The 16963-nt window shown below is 37.4% G+C and overlaps 1 protein-coding gene across 1 annotated transcript in view; it reads right to left on the bottom strand.

The window, feature by feature from the left end:
* The window catches only part of EPHX4 (epoxide hydrolase 4), a 36925-nt gene that overhangs the window by 5168 nt on the left and 14794 nt on the right, over nt 1–16963 (bottom strand). Inside the window, exons 4-6 of the mRNA XM_010860428.1 lie at nt 16454–16582; nt 12123–12226; nt 9466–9614 (exon numbers count right to left, since the gene is read on the bottom strand). Of these exons, the coding sequence (XP_010858730.1) occupies nt 9466–9614; nt 12123–12226; nt 16454–16582 (382 nt within the window). The remainder of the gene's footprint in view (nt 1–9465; nt 9615–12122; nt 12227–16453; nt 16583–16963) is intronic.

The following is a 16963-nucleotide window of genomic DNA, read 5'->3' as shown; positions in this document are numbered from 1 at the left end:
CTGCTGCTGCTGCTGCTGCTGCTGCTAAGTCACTTCAGTCATGTCCGACTCTGTGCGATCCCATAGACGGAAGCCAACCAGGCTCCCCCATCCCTGGGATTCTCCAGGCAAGAGTACTGGAGTGGGTTGCCATTTCCTTCTCCAGTGCATGAAATGAAAAGTGAAAGTGAAGTCACTCAGTCATGTCCGACTCTCAGCGACCCCATGGACTGCAGCCTACCAGGCTCCTCCATCCATGGGATTTTCCAGGCAAGAGTACTGGAGTGGGTGCCATTGCCTTCTCCGAAATACTTCTCTATAGGTTAGTAAATAGACAAGGCCCCTAGCTCATATTCTTTATTGCTTCCAATACATTTTGATAATCCATAAAGGTCATCTTTTGTTAGAGTCAGTCCTTTATACCTAATATTTTTGTTGCTATCATAGGTATATCTATTTTAAAGTGTTTTATAACTGTTGTTGGTTTATAAGATTGTAATTTTTGTATAGTAACCTTATGTATGCCAACTTTGCTGAACTGTTTTTGTTCTAATAATTTTTTCCTGTAGATTTTCCCTTTCTCTAAATATATAACTACATTGCGTGCTTGCCTGCTCAGTTGCTCGGTCATGTCCAAGGCTTTGCAACCCCATGGACTGTAGCTCGCCAGGCTCCTCTGTGTATGGGATTTCCCAGGCAAGAATACTGAAGTGGGTTGCCATTTCCTACTCGAGGGGATCTTCCCTACCCAGGGATCCAACCTGCGTCTCTAATGTCTCCTGCACTGGCCAGCGGATTCTTTACCACTAGCGCCATCCTGGGAAGCCCGTATAACTACATTGTGTGTGGGTGTGTGCTAAGTTGCTTCAGTCATGTCTAACTGCTTGCAATCCCATAGACTGTAGCCTGCCAGGCTCCTCTGTCCATGGGATTCTCCAGGCAAGAAAACTGGAGTGGGTTGCCATTCCCTTCTCTAGGGGATCTTTCTGACCATGGATTGAACCAGCATCTCTTATGTCTCCTGCATTGGCAGGTGGGTTCTTGACCACCAGTGCCCCAGGGAAGCCCATATAACTACATTATCTATACATAAACTTCAGTTGTTTTTTTTTAATGTGCTAGCTAAGACTTTCAATACAGTGGTGAAGAGAAGAGACGCAGTTACAGCAGACAAGTTACCCTTAGTCTTTATTTTTCAAGGGAATGTTTTCAGTGTTTCATCACAAGGTATGATGTTTACTACAGGTTTCTGGTAGACAGAAGTACCTTCTGCATTGCTGTCATAATGAAACCATAATATGATTAACAGAATTCCTCTGTCCATGGAATTCTGCAGGCAAGAATACTGGAGTGGATTGCCATTCCCTTCTCCAGGATATCTTCCTGACCCAGGGATCAAACCCTGGTCTCCTGCATTGAAGGCAGATTCTTCTACCATCTGAGCCACCAGGGAAGCCTAATATGATTAACAGAAAGACACTAATAGATATAGAGATATCAGGTTTAATGGCAAATGAGAAGAAAACTTACAAAGATGATTTTATAAAGCAAGAAATAATGTATTATTCTCTTAGATAGAACTAGGACTTGTCAGGTCCCCCAGTTTCCCAGGAAAATACAGCTGTGAACAGCACCACAAAGAATTTTGCCCTTTTAGTGGAGGTTTTTGATCCTCTTGGCTCTGATTCCCAGAATATATTTTTATATGCCTGCCAGTGCTCCAGGTGCAAATAACCAGTACAAACCCCTGATTTTTTTCTTAGACAACTGAGTAAAGCAAATGTCTTTCCCCCAGAAATATCCCTGCAGGCAATTCAGGTTTATCTGAGGTCCACCTTCTATCCTCTGCTTCTAGTCTACATAGTAGTTAGATGTGTTGGATTTTAGTAAATGCTTTTTCTTAATTTACCTAGATGATCTTATTTTTCCCTTTAACCTGTTAATGTGGTAAGTTAATGGGTTTTAATGCTGTTAGGTTTAATTGTTAATGCATGCTAGATTCTGTTTGATAGTATTTTATTTTGAATTTATGGATCTATATTTACAACATAACTTGATCTAATTTTCTGTGTTATACAATCCTTGTCTTGTTTTGTTATGGAAGTTATACCAACCTGAGAAAATGAGCTGAAGTATATACCTTCTTTTTATAATGTCTGAAAGAGCCAAGTCTAAGAGTGGGATTTTCTGGGGCTTCCCTGGTCGCTCATTGGTAAAGAATCTCTCTGCCAATGCAGGAGACATGGGTTTGATCTCTGATCCAGGAAGATCCCACATGCCATGGAGTAACTAGGCCCATGCACCACAATTTCTGAGCTCATACTCTAGAGCCCATAAGCCACAACTACTGAAGCACACCTGCTATGAGGCCCATGAGTTGCAACTACTGAAGCCCTTGTACTCTAGAGCCCGTGCATGCTCCGTGACAAGAGAAGGGACCACAGTGAGAAGCCCACGCACTGCAACAAAGAGAAGTCCCCGCTCATTGCAACCACAGAAAGACATCACAGCAATGAAGACCCAGGGTAATCAAAAATAAATACATAATTTTTTTTTAAAAGAGTGGGATTTTCTGAGGTAGAATTTATGTGTAAAACCACTTAGGCTTCTTTGTGTGGGTGTGTATGTATATGTAGTTTATAGATATGCTTAAATTAATAACCCAATTTCTTTAATGTGTATATCTGTTCAGGTTTTCTATCTTCATGAGTCAGTTTTGTGTGTTAAGCTTTTCCTAAAAACTACCCATGTTGTCAAGATTCTCAAATTTATTAACATAAACTTTATATTTTAATATCTGTTATGTTTGTACTTATATCTATTTTCTCCTTCCTGATATAGTTTGTTCATGCCTTTTTTACACCAGTCTTGCCAAAAGTTTACCTATATTAATAGTGTTCAAAAAATCTGCGTTTGTTGATTCTCTCTATTGTGTCTTTGTTATATATTGTATTAATTTCTGCTTTTTACCTAATTTTATTTTCCTTCTAATTTATTTTTGTTTACATGTTGTTCTTTTCCAAATATCTTGACTTGAATCTTCTTTTCTTATATAAGCATGAAAAACCATACATATATTTCTAAGTATTGTTTTAACTGTATTCTACAGGCTGTAATACTTTTTTCTGTGTTTACTAGCTTCTGATATGATTTTTTTGATCCACAAGTAATATAGAAGTTTGAGATTTTTCTGACTGTATTGAGTTTTCTAAAAGTTTGTTGCTGTCAATTTCCCACCACATTGTGTTCAGAGAACACAATCTATATGATATTGATCCTTTGGTTAAGGCTTGCTTTATGGTCCAGTATGTAAAAATCAATCCTTATAAATATGATATGTGCTTAAAAATATTGTGTATCTTCTAATTGTTGGGCGCAGGATTCTAGAGTTGATCATCACATTAAAGATGTTAATTGGATTGTTTAAATCTATATCTTTATTAATTTTCTGCTTGATTGATCAGCTTCTGAGAGAAGTGGATGAAAATCTCCAATAGTAACTGTGGATTTGCCGTTTTTTTCTAGTAAGTCTGTCAAATTTTGCTTTGTTATGTGATGCTTTGTTACCAGTTTAGGCTTTCAAAAATGTTTTTTCAGGCTATTCCTATAACTAGTCCAATTCCAAGTTCATTATGATTCCTTGGGTCCAAATTTTGGAGAGTCCTTGGATGGAAGTATGGTCCTGGGGAGACCTTAGGGTGATTTTCATACCTGAATATAATGTACTATACTTTATTTGTAGTCATTATATTTGTATAACCTTGTTTTTAATGATGTACTTGACCTTGACTCAGTTCAGTTCAGTTCAGTTCAGTCACTCAGTCATGTCCGACTCTTTGTGACCCCATGAACCGCAGCACGCCAGGTTTCCCTGTCTATCACCAACTCCCAGAGTCCACCCAAACCCATGTCCATTGAGTCGGTGATGCCATCCAAGCATCTCATCCTCTGTCGTCCCCTTCTCTTCCTGCCCTCAATCTTTCCCAGCATCAGGATCTTTTCAAATGAGTCAGCTCTTTGCATCAGGTGGCCAAAGTATTGGAGTTTCAGCTTCAACATCAGTCCTTCCAATGAACACCCAGGACTGGTCTCCTTTAGAATGGACTGGTTGGATCTCCTTGCAGTCCAAGGGACTCTCAAGAGTCTTCTCCAACACCACAGTTCAAAAGCATCAATTCTTCTGCACTCAGCCTTCTTTATAGTCCAACTTTCCCATCCATACATGACCACTGGAAAAACCATAGCCTTGACTAGACGGACCTTTGTTGGCAAAGTAATGTCTCTGCTTTTCAATATGCTGTCTAGGTTGGTCATATCTTTCCTTCCAAGGAGTAAGTGTCTTTTAATTTCATGGCTGCAATAACCATCTGCATTGATTTTAGAGCCCAGAAAAATAAAGTCAGCCACTGTTTTCACTGTTTCCCCATCTATTTCCCATGAAGTGATGGGACCCAATGACATGATCTTAGTTTTCTGAATGTTGAGCTTTAAGCCAACTTTTTCCACTCTCTTCTTTCACTGTCATCAAGAGGCTTTTTAATTCCTCTTCACCTTCTGCCATAAGGGTGGTGTCATCTACATATCTGAGGTTATTGATATTTCTCCAGGCAATCTTGATTCCAGCTTGTGCTTCCTCCAGCCCAGCATTTCTCATGATGTACTCTGCATATAAGTTAAATAAGCTGGGTGACAATATACAGCCTTGACATAGTCCTTTTCCTATTTGGAACCAGTCTGTTGTTCAATGTCCAGTTCTAACTGTTGCTTCCTGATCTGCATACAGATTTCTCAAGAGGCAGGTCAGGTGGTCTGGTATTCCCATCTCTTTCAGAATTTTCCACAGTTTATTGTGATCCACACAGTCAAAGGTCTTGGCATAGTCAATAAAGCAGAAATAGATATTTTTCTGGAACTCTCTTGCTTTTTCAGTGATCCAACAGATGTTGGCAATTGGATCTCTGGTTCCTCTGCCTTTTCTAAAACCAGCTTGAACATCTAGAAATTCATGGTTCAAGTATTGCTGAAGCCTGGACTGGAGAATTTTAAGCATCACTACTAGCGTGAGATGAGTGCAGTTGTGTGGTAGTTTGAGCATTCTTTGGCATTGCCTTTCTTTGGGATTGGAATGAAAATTGACCTTTTCCAGTCCTGTGGCCACTGCTGAGTTTTCCAAATTTGCTGGCATATTAAGTGCAGCACTTTCACAGCATCATCTTTCAGGATTTGGAATAGCTCCACTGGAATTCCATCACCTCCACTAGCTTTGTTCATAGTGATGCTTCCTAAGGCCCACTTGACTTCACATTCCAGGATGTCTGGCTCTAGGTGAGTGATCACACCATTGTGATTATCTGGGTCATAAAGATCTTTTTTGTATTACTTTTTTGTATTACCTTGATTACTGTATGTAAAAAGAGTCAAGGGGTCAGTTGAGCTTTCAGAAGGTTTGAGCTAGATTTAACCTACATCAGGGGCTTCCCTGGTGGCTTAGACAGTAAAGAATCTGCCTGCAGTGCAGGAGACCTAAGTTTCATCCCTGGGTCAGGAAGATACCCTGGAGAAGGGAACAGCAAACCACTCTAGTATTCTTGCCTGGATAATTCCATGGACAAAGGAGCCTGGCAGGCTACAGTCCATGGAGTCGCATTAGAGTCGGACACGACCGAGCACCTCACATTAACCTACAACAATCTAGTTTAAAATTATCTTTTGCCTGTATGTAAAACTGTGAGTTTTGAACTTCACAGGCCTCCATTTTTTTTTGTTTTGTTTTTTCTCTCCAAGATAATTAACAGGATTCTAGAGCTTACTCTTGGGAATGCAAGTCCTCCTAATGAATGATTAATCGTTAGTAAAAGAATCTCAAAATATGAGAATATTTTCCCTCTTTCCTTATAGCTACTTAAAACATACTGTTTTGCATCACAAAGCTAACCCTCTGATAAAGGGATAAATTGAGAACATTTTAAAACCAGCATTCTTATCTCCTGTCCAAAATTTAGACTGGTGTGAAAATGTATTTTTCTCTCATAATAACTCTCTTAAATGTTATTTGTGAAAAGCAAATGACAAAACATGAGCTTCAGACAATGTTGCTATATCCTATAAAATGTAACCCGTAGCCTTTGCAATGTCTGTCTGCCTTGCTTGATAAATTATTACCTACAAGTACCTTTTGGGACTTTTCAGGTGGCTCAGATGGTAAAGAATCTGTCTGCAACGCAGGAGACCTGGGTTGGATCCCTGGGTCAAGAAGTTTCCCTGGAGAAGGGAATGGCAGTCCACTCCACTATTGTTGCATGGAGAATTCCATGGAAATAGGAGCCTGGCAGGCCACAGTCCACGGAGTCAAAAAGAGTCCAGGATACGACTGAGTGACTAACACAAGTACCTTTTAAATCAACATCTCTATTTTTCAAAAAATACACATATATTTTTATACTTGTACATTTTGTTGTTGTTGTTAGTCAAAAAAGAAGATGTGGATTTACCTCTCTTTTCATTCATATAGTCTCATGGATTTCATATTCAAAGAATTTGAGAGATTTTGTTTCATTTAAAGTAACACCTGCTACAACTTTTTTCTATCCTCTTACTTTCAACCTTTTTGTGTCTTTGTGATTTACTTGTATCTCAATCAAATCCGACATTTTGGTTTTTAACTGGTAGGTGTAACACATTAATATTTATTGTGTTTATTGACATATTGAAATTGTTTTTGACTTCTTATTTTGTGCTTTCTATTTACCCTGCTTTGCTTCCTTTTTCTCCTTTCCTGCCTTCTTTTGAATTGATAGTTTCTAGTCCCTTTCTTGGAGAAGGCAATGGCACCCCACTCCAGTACTCTTGCCTGGAAAATCCCATGGACGGAGGAGCCTGGTGGGCTTCAGTCCATGGGGTCACTAAGAGTCAGACACGACTGAGTGACTTCACTTCCACTTTTCACTTTCCTGCATTGGAGAAGGAAATGGCAATTTTCAAGAACACCCACTCCAGTGTTCTTGCCTGGAGAATCCCAGGGACAGGGAAGCCTGGTAGGTTGCCGTCTATGGGGTCGCACAGAGTTGGACACGACTGAAGCGACTTAGCAGCAGCAGCAGCAGCAGCAGTCCCTTTCTACTGCTTTGGAAATAATATTCTATTTCTATTATTTTATTTTACTAGAAAACAAATTATTACATATATATTATATGTGAGTGATTTCCAACTTTATCTATCTACCTATCATTTATCTATCTATATGATTTCTAATTCCATTGTACATGTCAAATATAACCTGTCTTTTGTGTTTTCATTTCTTTATCTATCTAAGTGAAATTCTAGGTAATTCTTTTTAGATCTACCTTCCAATTCATAACCCTCTATAGCTTGTCTGACCTGCTATTTAACTTACTTATGGATTTTAAGACTTCAATAACATACTTTTCATTTCTAGAAGTTCTTTTGGTTCTTTTCCAGTCCTTTCCATCCTGTCATGATATTTTCCTTATTCTTTACTCGTATTTTTATTCTTTCATATTTAATAATTTAAACTTACTTTACAGTCTTTATTACTTCTATTATTTGAAAATTTTAGGAGTTCTGCTGCAATTGTGTTCTGCCTCACTATTGGTGGGTTGGTATTTTTTGTAATTTGGATTATCAACTCATCTTCAGTGGACCTTATCTGTGGGGATATTGTGAGTCTGAATTGAGGTGTACCTTCCAGAGAGATTCTGTCTTTGTTTCTGCTAGGTTTCCTAGGGAGTGTTACCAGCCTATGAGGATGTTAAAATAGAATTTTTCCCCTAAGAATTCTAGTATTATGGTAGTAGCATAAATTCAAACCCCTAAACATTTTTAAGGCAGGCTGTGGCTGCTAATACTCAAAGAGAATATTTTTTCTCCTATGTACGTCCAAACTCAAATTTCCATGTCTTATCTTTCACACTATATTTTCTGTCTGCTGCTAAGTCACTTCAGTTGTGTCCGACTCTGTGCGACCCCATAGATGGCAGCCCACCAGGCTCCCCCATCCCTGGGATTCTCCAAGCAAGAACACTGGAGCGGGTTGCCATTTCCTTCTCCAATGCATAAAAGTGAAAAGTGAAAGGTAAGTCGTGTCTGACTCTTAGTGACCGCATGGACTGCAGCCCACCAGGCTCCTCCGTCCATGGGATTTTCCAGGCAAGAGTACTGGAGTGGGGTGCCATTGCCTTCTCTGATTTTCTGTCTAGACAATATCTTCTGAAACAAAAGCCTCATTTATCTGTTAGTGACTCCAAGATATCACATATCCTCACCCCAGATTCTCTCCTCTGAGTTCCAGACCCTTGTAGCCTACTGACTATTTGAATAATCTAAGACACCATTTCAAAGTCAACTAGTCTAAGATCAATAAAATTTATGACCTCAAAATGAGTTCTCTTCTAGTACTTTCTGTCTCAGTGATTGGCCTATCTGTAGAGTTGTTCATGGCAGGGATTCAGGAGTTATCTTTGACATCTGTCTTCTTCTCAGTTCCCCATCCAACCCGTTATCAACTGTGTCAACTTATCTCTTAAATATCTCTTAAATCTACCCACTCTCCCCATCTCTACTGCTTTCAGAATAGTTCAAGCTGCCATCTTCTTTAACCTGGATTTCTGAAGTTTCACCACATTCACTCTTTCAGCACATTCTCCATATTGAGTGAATATATCCAAATACAAATTGGATCATTTTTCTGCTTGAAACTCTCATTCACTGGCTTCACATTCATGGCTCTTAATATGGTCTCCTTGGCTCTGCTTAACCAGCCACTGCCTACCTCTCGGACTTATTCTCATTCCCTTCTCTTCTATGCATCCTCACTTTCTGTGCTCTGCCACTTTGTTACTTAAAACCATAGCCTTCCATCTTCCTGCACAGCCTTGGAAGAGGCTATTTTCTTTTTCTGGAATGCCAGTCTCCCTACCCTAAACTTTATCCAGTCAATACCAAACTCATCCTTTATTTCCTCATTCAAACATTATTTCTTCCATTCTCATCCCTTTCTTTCAAAGTCTTCATGTTAGTTTGTAACTATACATTCATTACTGCAGTTGTTTGCTTGATGCTGTTTTCTCTACTCAGCTACAAGTTTTGTGAGATCAAGGACCTTGTCTCATTTTGCTCATTATAGTATTCTGAGTGCTGGCATAGTCCAGAATATAGAAAGTGCTTAACAGATATTTTTTAAATGATTATTTTAAAATATAACTAAAAATATACATCTATTCAAAGTCCAAAGGGACAGAAGTGGATAGAGTTATGGATAAAACAAGTTACACCTACATGGGATATCTAGTGTATTCTCTTTATTTTTCCATATGTTTAATTTTCTATAAAAAAAAAAGATTATGCAACTTATAAAAACCAAAATAATTTGAGTATCTGGATAAATGGTGAACTTAATTTTAGAAATCGAATATTGGCTCTGTAGGGAATAAATATTTTGTTTAACTAAAAAGAACAAATTATACTGACCTGAAGATATTTCGGTAATGGTTAATTGGACCACTTAATGCTCCAGGCTGAGAAAAAACATAAATATAAGCTTCAAGATCTTCTGTTGTTAGTCGACATCCTTTTCTTCCAATGCCAGTGCTGTGACTAGTAAACAGATGTTTCAAAGCCTGGTAAGTGAGAAAAGAATAACTAAGACTTTTCAGCTACTTCACAGTAACTAAATATTTGGCTTCTGAAAGAGAATGATGGTCAGTGTGCAGTGACTGCTCCCAACTTCTGCTCTAGCCAGGTTGGAGACCTCATTGTTTACAAGCACATTTTATACATTTCTGCCGACCTGGCTTTATTTTTGATATTCTTCCCTTTAGTCCCCCATGCACACTTCACCTTTTTTTCCACACTTCACCTTTATGAAAAGCATCCTGTTTTCCTGGTGTGTATTCACATTCTGCTGAGCTAAGTACTATCTCTATCCTAAAGCCTACCCTAATATTCCAGCTAACAACTGTTTATCTGTTTACTGACAACCAATCCACCACCACCCCGTTTGAACTTCTTTTTGACCACAACCTAGAGTAACAAACACATTTTACATCATGATCCAGTTCATAGATCTACATATATATTTCTAAAACAAAAGTTTAAAGAAATAATTCTCATACTTATTACAGCATGTAGTGATATCTTCAATTCTGTTCCACTTTATATTTAAGAATTCAAACTGCAAGTCACTTTACTGAATTGCAAAACTTATATCATGACTCACAAATGGGTCCCCCCTACAATCTGAAATCTCTATACCGGCATTTCTCAAAATATGTAACTAGCTGAATCAGAATTATTGGGATTCTTTTGTAAAAAATTTATTTTTAATTGGAGGGTAATTGCTTTACAATATTGTGTTGGTTTCTGCCATATAAAAATATGAATCAGCCATAGGTACACATATGTCCACGCCCTCTTGAACCTCCCTCCCACTTCCCACCTTATCCCACCCCTCTAGGTTGTCACAGAGCACTGGTTTGAGCTCCCTGAGTCATACAGCAGATTTCCACTGGCTATTTGGAATTCTTGTTTAAAATTAGACCCTCAACCCCAAAACATGCTTGCAAAAATATTAAATGACATGTGCAGGAGGTGATTCGTTGCAACCTTATTTGTGACAGAAAAAGAATGGGAACAAATGTTTATCAGTGGGTGGGGTAGTAGTGGTTGAATAAACTATGGCATAGCCACACAATGGCATATTAGTGTTTTTAGGACTCTAAGAAAAGATGGAGACAATCTCTATGCTGATGATGGAGTCATCTGCAGGATATACTGTTAAGTGGCAAAACGAAGCAAGGGTGGAAAATAGTGTTTATATTAATAGAATGTTATCTTTTGTGAAAAAAGGAGAAAACAAATATATGCACATTTGCTTATGTGTTTAATAGAAAAAATAAAAAGATGAAACAAAACTAGCCAAAATAGTTTCCTATGGGAGAAAGAAGAAATAGGATGGAGATAGAGAAACAGAGATAAGTAAGACTCCTCTGAATGTACATTGTTTTATTAGACTTTTAACTTAAAACCGTATATATGTTTCATATAACATCATGGAAGTTATGTAAAAATTCTGTAGTCTTAAATTTGCTTTGGAAATGTGGATAAGAACTCATAATTTTTTTTCTGTCTAAAAAATCTCCCGCATTGTAGGCAGACGCTTAACCGTCTGAGCTACCAGGGAATCAGCATCAAAAAATATGTATGTCCAAATCCTGTCCAATGGAAAGATCCAGGAGCAATGAAAATTCAGTAACAATGATCACCTAAATCATGGTCTCTAAATACTATATCCTGCTAATAGGAGCCAGAGCTCCTTCAGTAAATGACTGATTCCAGATCTGGAACAGGACGTAAATAATGAACTTAGGACGTTAAGAGGCAAGCTACTACTGACAAAGGGCTCTTGTGTCATGAGCACACAGACTTGTAAAAATTTGGGCATCAAAGAGAATAAAGACTGTGATCAGTTGATACATCAGTTCAGTTCAGTTCAGTCGCTCAGTCATGTCTGACTTTTTGCGACCCCAGGGACTACAGCACACCAGGCTTCCCTGTCCATCACCAGCTCTGGGAGCTTGCTCAAACTCATGTCCATCAAGTCAGTGATGCCATCCATAGCAAACAGATTTTCAAAAATCATGAACTCATAATGATATGGAAAAAACCTGCATTGGTCATCACTGGGGGCTTCAAGGGCACCAACTCATTACTCTGGGCATTGTTTATAAAGGGAAATTATGAAGCATTTATCCTGCCATTCTGTGGGAACTATATTTCTTTTTTTTTGCATTGGAGGAGATGCCTAAGACAGTGCATAACACATAACAGATATACAATAAATGATTATTTAAAATCAGAACAACATAAGGAGGACCAGTTTTGTTGTTTTTTTTGTTTGTTTTCAGTGCTTTAGTCTATCTTTGTTTTATTCTTAACTTCCTAATTTGTTATCCTCTTGGGCACCAATCTTTTCTTACTTTAACTGAGGTATAATTAACATATCATATTATGTTAGTTTCAAGTGTACAACATAATGATTCAATATTTGTATATACTTCAAAATAATCATAAACAATAAGATCACAGACAGTAAGTCTGGCTAATATCCATCACCATATTTGACTTACTTTGAAATCATTTATGGAGAACATAAATTCTGGGAACCATGGTATCTGGAAGAAGTAATAATAGCTGGATTTGAACAGCTGGGCCGGGTGTCGTAAAATGTATTCTGAAATTAAAATGCCATGTTAGACCTTATCCAAGTGATATGAATTACTATTGAAGTAACTTCTTTTTAAGACAATTTCACCTTTGAGATGATCCCATAAAAGTATTCACAAATAAGGCTTCCGTATATTTCTCTTTGGAACAATTTCTATGTTCGTATATTTTATTTTGGATATTTTTTGTATTTTAAATATTTATAGCACTTTGAATAAAAAGAAAGTTCCACTTCGTGAAGTATGGACTCAAAAGGAATACGAAAACTCAAACAACATTGCCTTTTCTCCAAGGTTATTATCAGTGACTTAACACTTTTCCTAAGGATACATGGGGGAAATGTCTATTGTTTAAAAGATTTTCCTGGCAGGCTGATTTAAATATCTTATTCATTTGGCCTCAACAGAAACTAAAGCATTTCCTTTAAATTCATTCATGTATCTAGAAAATGCCTTCATTTAATGAATTTTTGAATATCTACTATATGTGAGGGGATTTAGTGTGAACAAGAGAAAAGAGGTTCCCATTCACCAAGAACTTACATAATAAATAAGTAATGAATACTTGAAAGATCATTTTGGTTAGCAAAAATACCATAAAGAAAATTAAACATGGTAATCTGATTGAAAGCAATGGTTGGGTGGTGTGGGAGAGGAACTATTATTTAGTAAAGGTGGTGAAATAGGCTTCTCTGGGGATGTAGGAAGAATGTCAAGGAACAGAAAGTAGGTCCTGTGCTTGGCACATTAAAGAAGCAGAAAGAAGGCCAGGGTGGCTGGTATGTAGTGAATGAGGAGAGGAGATGGTTATGAGATGAGTCAGAAAGAAAAGCAGAAGCCCAGTTAGGTAAGGCCAGAATGATAACAACTTTAAGTGCTTTGGGAAGACACTGAAGTTTTAAAACTAGGGAATAATGTGATCATACATATTAAATGTTGGAGAAGGAAATAGCAACCTACTCCAGTGTTCTTGCCTGGAGAATTCCACGGACAGAAGAACCCGGTAGGATACAGTCCACGGGGTCGCAAAGAGTTGAACACGACTGAGCGACTAACACACACACACACATTAAATGTGCATACTTGTGTATTGTGTACTAAATTTTCCTCACTATAGAGGTGATTTTTTCCCCTCATTTCTAATATTGTAACTGTACTCATCATGGTTGGATTTTTAAAAATTATATTTCTCAGATAAGTAGAGCACTGTTATGCTTATACTTTTTGTAAAGTCATCATTGAGTAAGATTTACTTAGCCCTGCATTAAGAGATATCAATACCATTAAGGGGAAAATATATTCATACGACTTAAAGACCTCATATTGACCTGACCGGGGTTGAACCTATTATTAATAGTTCCAGAAATATTCAAGTATTTTCTTACTTGAATGATCAATTATAATTACAATTACAATGATCAATTACAGTATGCACAATAGCAGTGCATGTGTTGCTTCAGTCGTGTCTGACTCTCTGTGACCCAATAGACTGTAGCCTGCCAGGCTCCTCTGTCCATGGGATTCTCCAAGAATACTGGAGTTGGTTGCCATCCCTCCTTCAGAGGATCTTCCTGACCCAGGGATTGAACCCACATCTCTCATGTTTGCTGCATTGGCAGGTGGTTCTTTACCATTAGTGCCACCTGGGAAGCTCCCGTATAGCAGTACCACCAAAATTACATTTACGCTAGGGTCCTGATCAACTGAACAAGCATGTAGCACAACTTCTATTGCCTAAGGCAACTGAGAGAAATATGATGAACCTCAGTTTGATATTTGATTCCTAAGCAGTCGCACTATTTACCTTAACCAAGACAGGATAATTGGATATGTACCTAAAATTTAACTTTTATACATATTTATACAATATTTATGTAGTCATGTTCCATTTCTCCTTCACCTTCTCTAATTTTGAAGAAGAAATAAAAATATGTTGTTCTGAATTTTTTTTCTTGGGGGACAATACTGTGGATTGTGACAGTACTGAACCTCAGAAAATTTGACAAGAAGAAAGAGGACAAAATTATAACTTATGTCAAAACCAAATAAAAGTATGCCTAGCCATTTTCACAGGTGGTGGTTGTTTTGTTTTTGTTTGCTTGTTTGTTTTAAATCATTCTTTTAAGAGTTCTCTTTATAGCAGAGGTTCTGAAACATATCCCATGTGGACCCGTGGGGATCCTCAAGACCCTTTCAAAAGATCCAGGTGGTCAAACTATTTTAATACAATACTATTAGTTTTTCTCATTTTTCTGACATTTGCACATATGGTACAAAGGCAATAGTAGATAAAGCCATTGTTGCCTGAGCACAAATCAAAGCCGTAGCACGAAACAATACCACACTGTTTATAATACATCGTATTCTTCACACCACACACTTGCTGTAAATAAATACATAAAGTGAAGTGGCAGTTTCACTTATGAATGTGTTTGATGAAATAGCAAAAATTATTAATTTTATTAAATTTCTACCTTTCGTATGTGTCTTGTGATGCAGTTAGAAAATATATATACATATTTAAATATATAATATATATATAAGGCAGTTCTGTTGAATACCAAAATCAACGATTATCTAGAGGAAAAGCAATTCTTCAGCTGTTAAGTTGAATTAGCTGCCTTTTTAATAAAATATCATTTTTACTTGAGAGAATGACTAACAAACTATCATCAGTCAGACTTGGGTATTTAGCAGATAGTCTCCTGAAAATGAACAAAGCAAGCCTGTCATTTGAGGGAAAACAATCGGTGTTTGTTGTCAATTATCAAGTTCAAGCTTTCAAATGAAAATCAGAATTTTGGAAACTTGTATCTGCTACTGTGAGCTTGACAGCTTTTCTATAAAGACTTTTTTGATGAAACTGGGGTGATATTAATGAAAGTGATTCTTTGATATCATATACTGAAATGTGTCAATTTATGGAAGACCTGCATAACTCAATGAACCAACATCTTTCAATGCATGATGACTGCAAAATTATGCATAGGTAAAAAAAAATCCATTCAAAGGGCTAGAGAGACCAATGGATTTTAATGTGACAGAATATGAAAAGTTCATTAATATGACATCAGATTGCACATTGTTACTAACCTTTAAGAAATCACCAATTTTTTTAGTTTGGTGTAGTATTAAAGGAGAATATCCACACTTATTTGAAAAGGTTATTAAAATACTCCTCCCTTTTCCAATTACAAATCTGTGTGAGGCCAGATTTCTTCATATACTTCAATTCAAACATTTGCAACAGATTGAATGTAGAAGCAGGTCTGAGAATCCAGCTGTCTTCTATTAAGCCAAAAATTAAAGAGGTTTGCAAAAATGTAAAATAATGACACTCTTCTCACTAAAATTTTGTTTTGGAAGATGTAGTTCATTTTCAGTAAAATGTTATACATGTTAATATGTACTGGATTAATTATTTTTTAATGAATGAATACATAAACATTTAGAAATTTCTCATTTTTAATTTCCAATACAGTCAATGCATATGGGTATAACTCATATAAACAAATGTTCAGTGGGGTCTTCAATAATTTTTAAAAGTATACTGCTACTGCTAAGTCACTTCAGTCGTGTCCAACTCCGTGCGACCCCATAGATGACAGCCCACCAGGCTCCCCTGTCCCTAGGATTCTCCAGGCAAGAACACTGGAATGGGTTGCCATTTCCTTCTCCAATGCATGAAAGTGAAAAGTGAAAGTGAAGTCGCTCAGTCTTGTCGGACTCCTAGCGACCCCATGGACCGCAAGCCCACCAGGCTCCTCTGTCCATGGGATTTTCCAGGCAAGAGTACTGGAGTGGGGTGCCATTGCCTTCTCCATTTAAAAGTATAAAGGAGACCAAAAATTTGAGAACTGCTGCTTTAAAGAACACTGCCATTCTTGATATTCAAAGCAGTCAAGCAAGAGGAAAATTTATTTCTAGGCTGTCAAGATTCTTTACTGTCAAAGTAATGTTACTGCATTTTTCCTTTAACTCTCCCCAAGTTAGCAGTAAAATGTCTTCTAAAAAAAATAACATTATGCAAGCAAATATAAAGCTACACTTCCTTTGACTCTTCAGGAACATTTAAAGCCAAGATAACTGATATTTATGTGTGCTAATACCATAGTTTAGTCACTTAATTTAAAAAATATTACATTAATTGACTTTTACTGTTTTTAATCCAAGTGTCAGTGACAACAGTGAGTTGTCATGCTATCAAAGATGTCTTAATGGAAATTTAAACTCACCTGTAAATACATTTGGATGAGGGAAGTTAATAACAATAAGCTTCATCACCATTTCTGGATAACAGATGGCAATTAGCCAAGCAATCATGCCTCCCCAGTCATGGCCAATAAGAACACATTTGCTATACCCTGTAATTGAGAAATGAATGTTGACATCATTGAAATGGTGGGTGCATCGTTACTGCATATATACTAGATATGTTTCTAAAACTAACCTTTCTACTCTCCTACCATAATTATGTACTTTCTGCAGATATTGAGTTTGGTGTTTACAAAACCTGTATGTATGAATCTGCTAGTGTAGTTTTTTTTTTTTTTTAACTTTACATAATTGTATTAGTTTTGCCAAATATCAAAATGAATCCACCACAGGTATACATGTGTTCCCCATCCTGAACCCTCCTCCCTCCTCCCTCCCCATACCATCCCTCTGGGTCATCCCAGTGCACTAGCCCCAAGCATCCAGTATCGTGTATCGAACCTGGACTGGCAACTCGTTTCTACATGATA

The sequence above is a fragment of the Bison bison genome, unplaced genomic scaffold, assembly GCF_000754665.1.
Source record: "Bison bison bison isolate TAMUID 2011002044 unplaced genomic scaffold, Bison_UMD1.0 scf7180017864466, whole genome shotgun sequence".
In the NCBI taxonomy this organism is placed as follows: Eukaryota; Metazoa; Chordata; class Mammalia; order Artiodactyla; family Bovidae; genus Bison; species Bison bison.
Note: the sequence above shows the minus strand (reverse complement) of the source record. Positions and strands in the feature narration are given on the sequence as shown.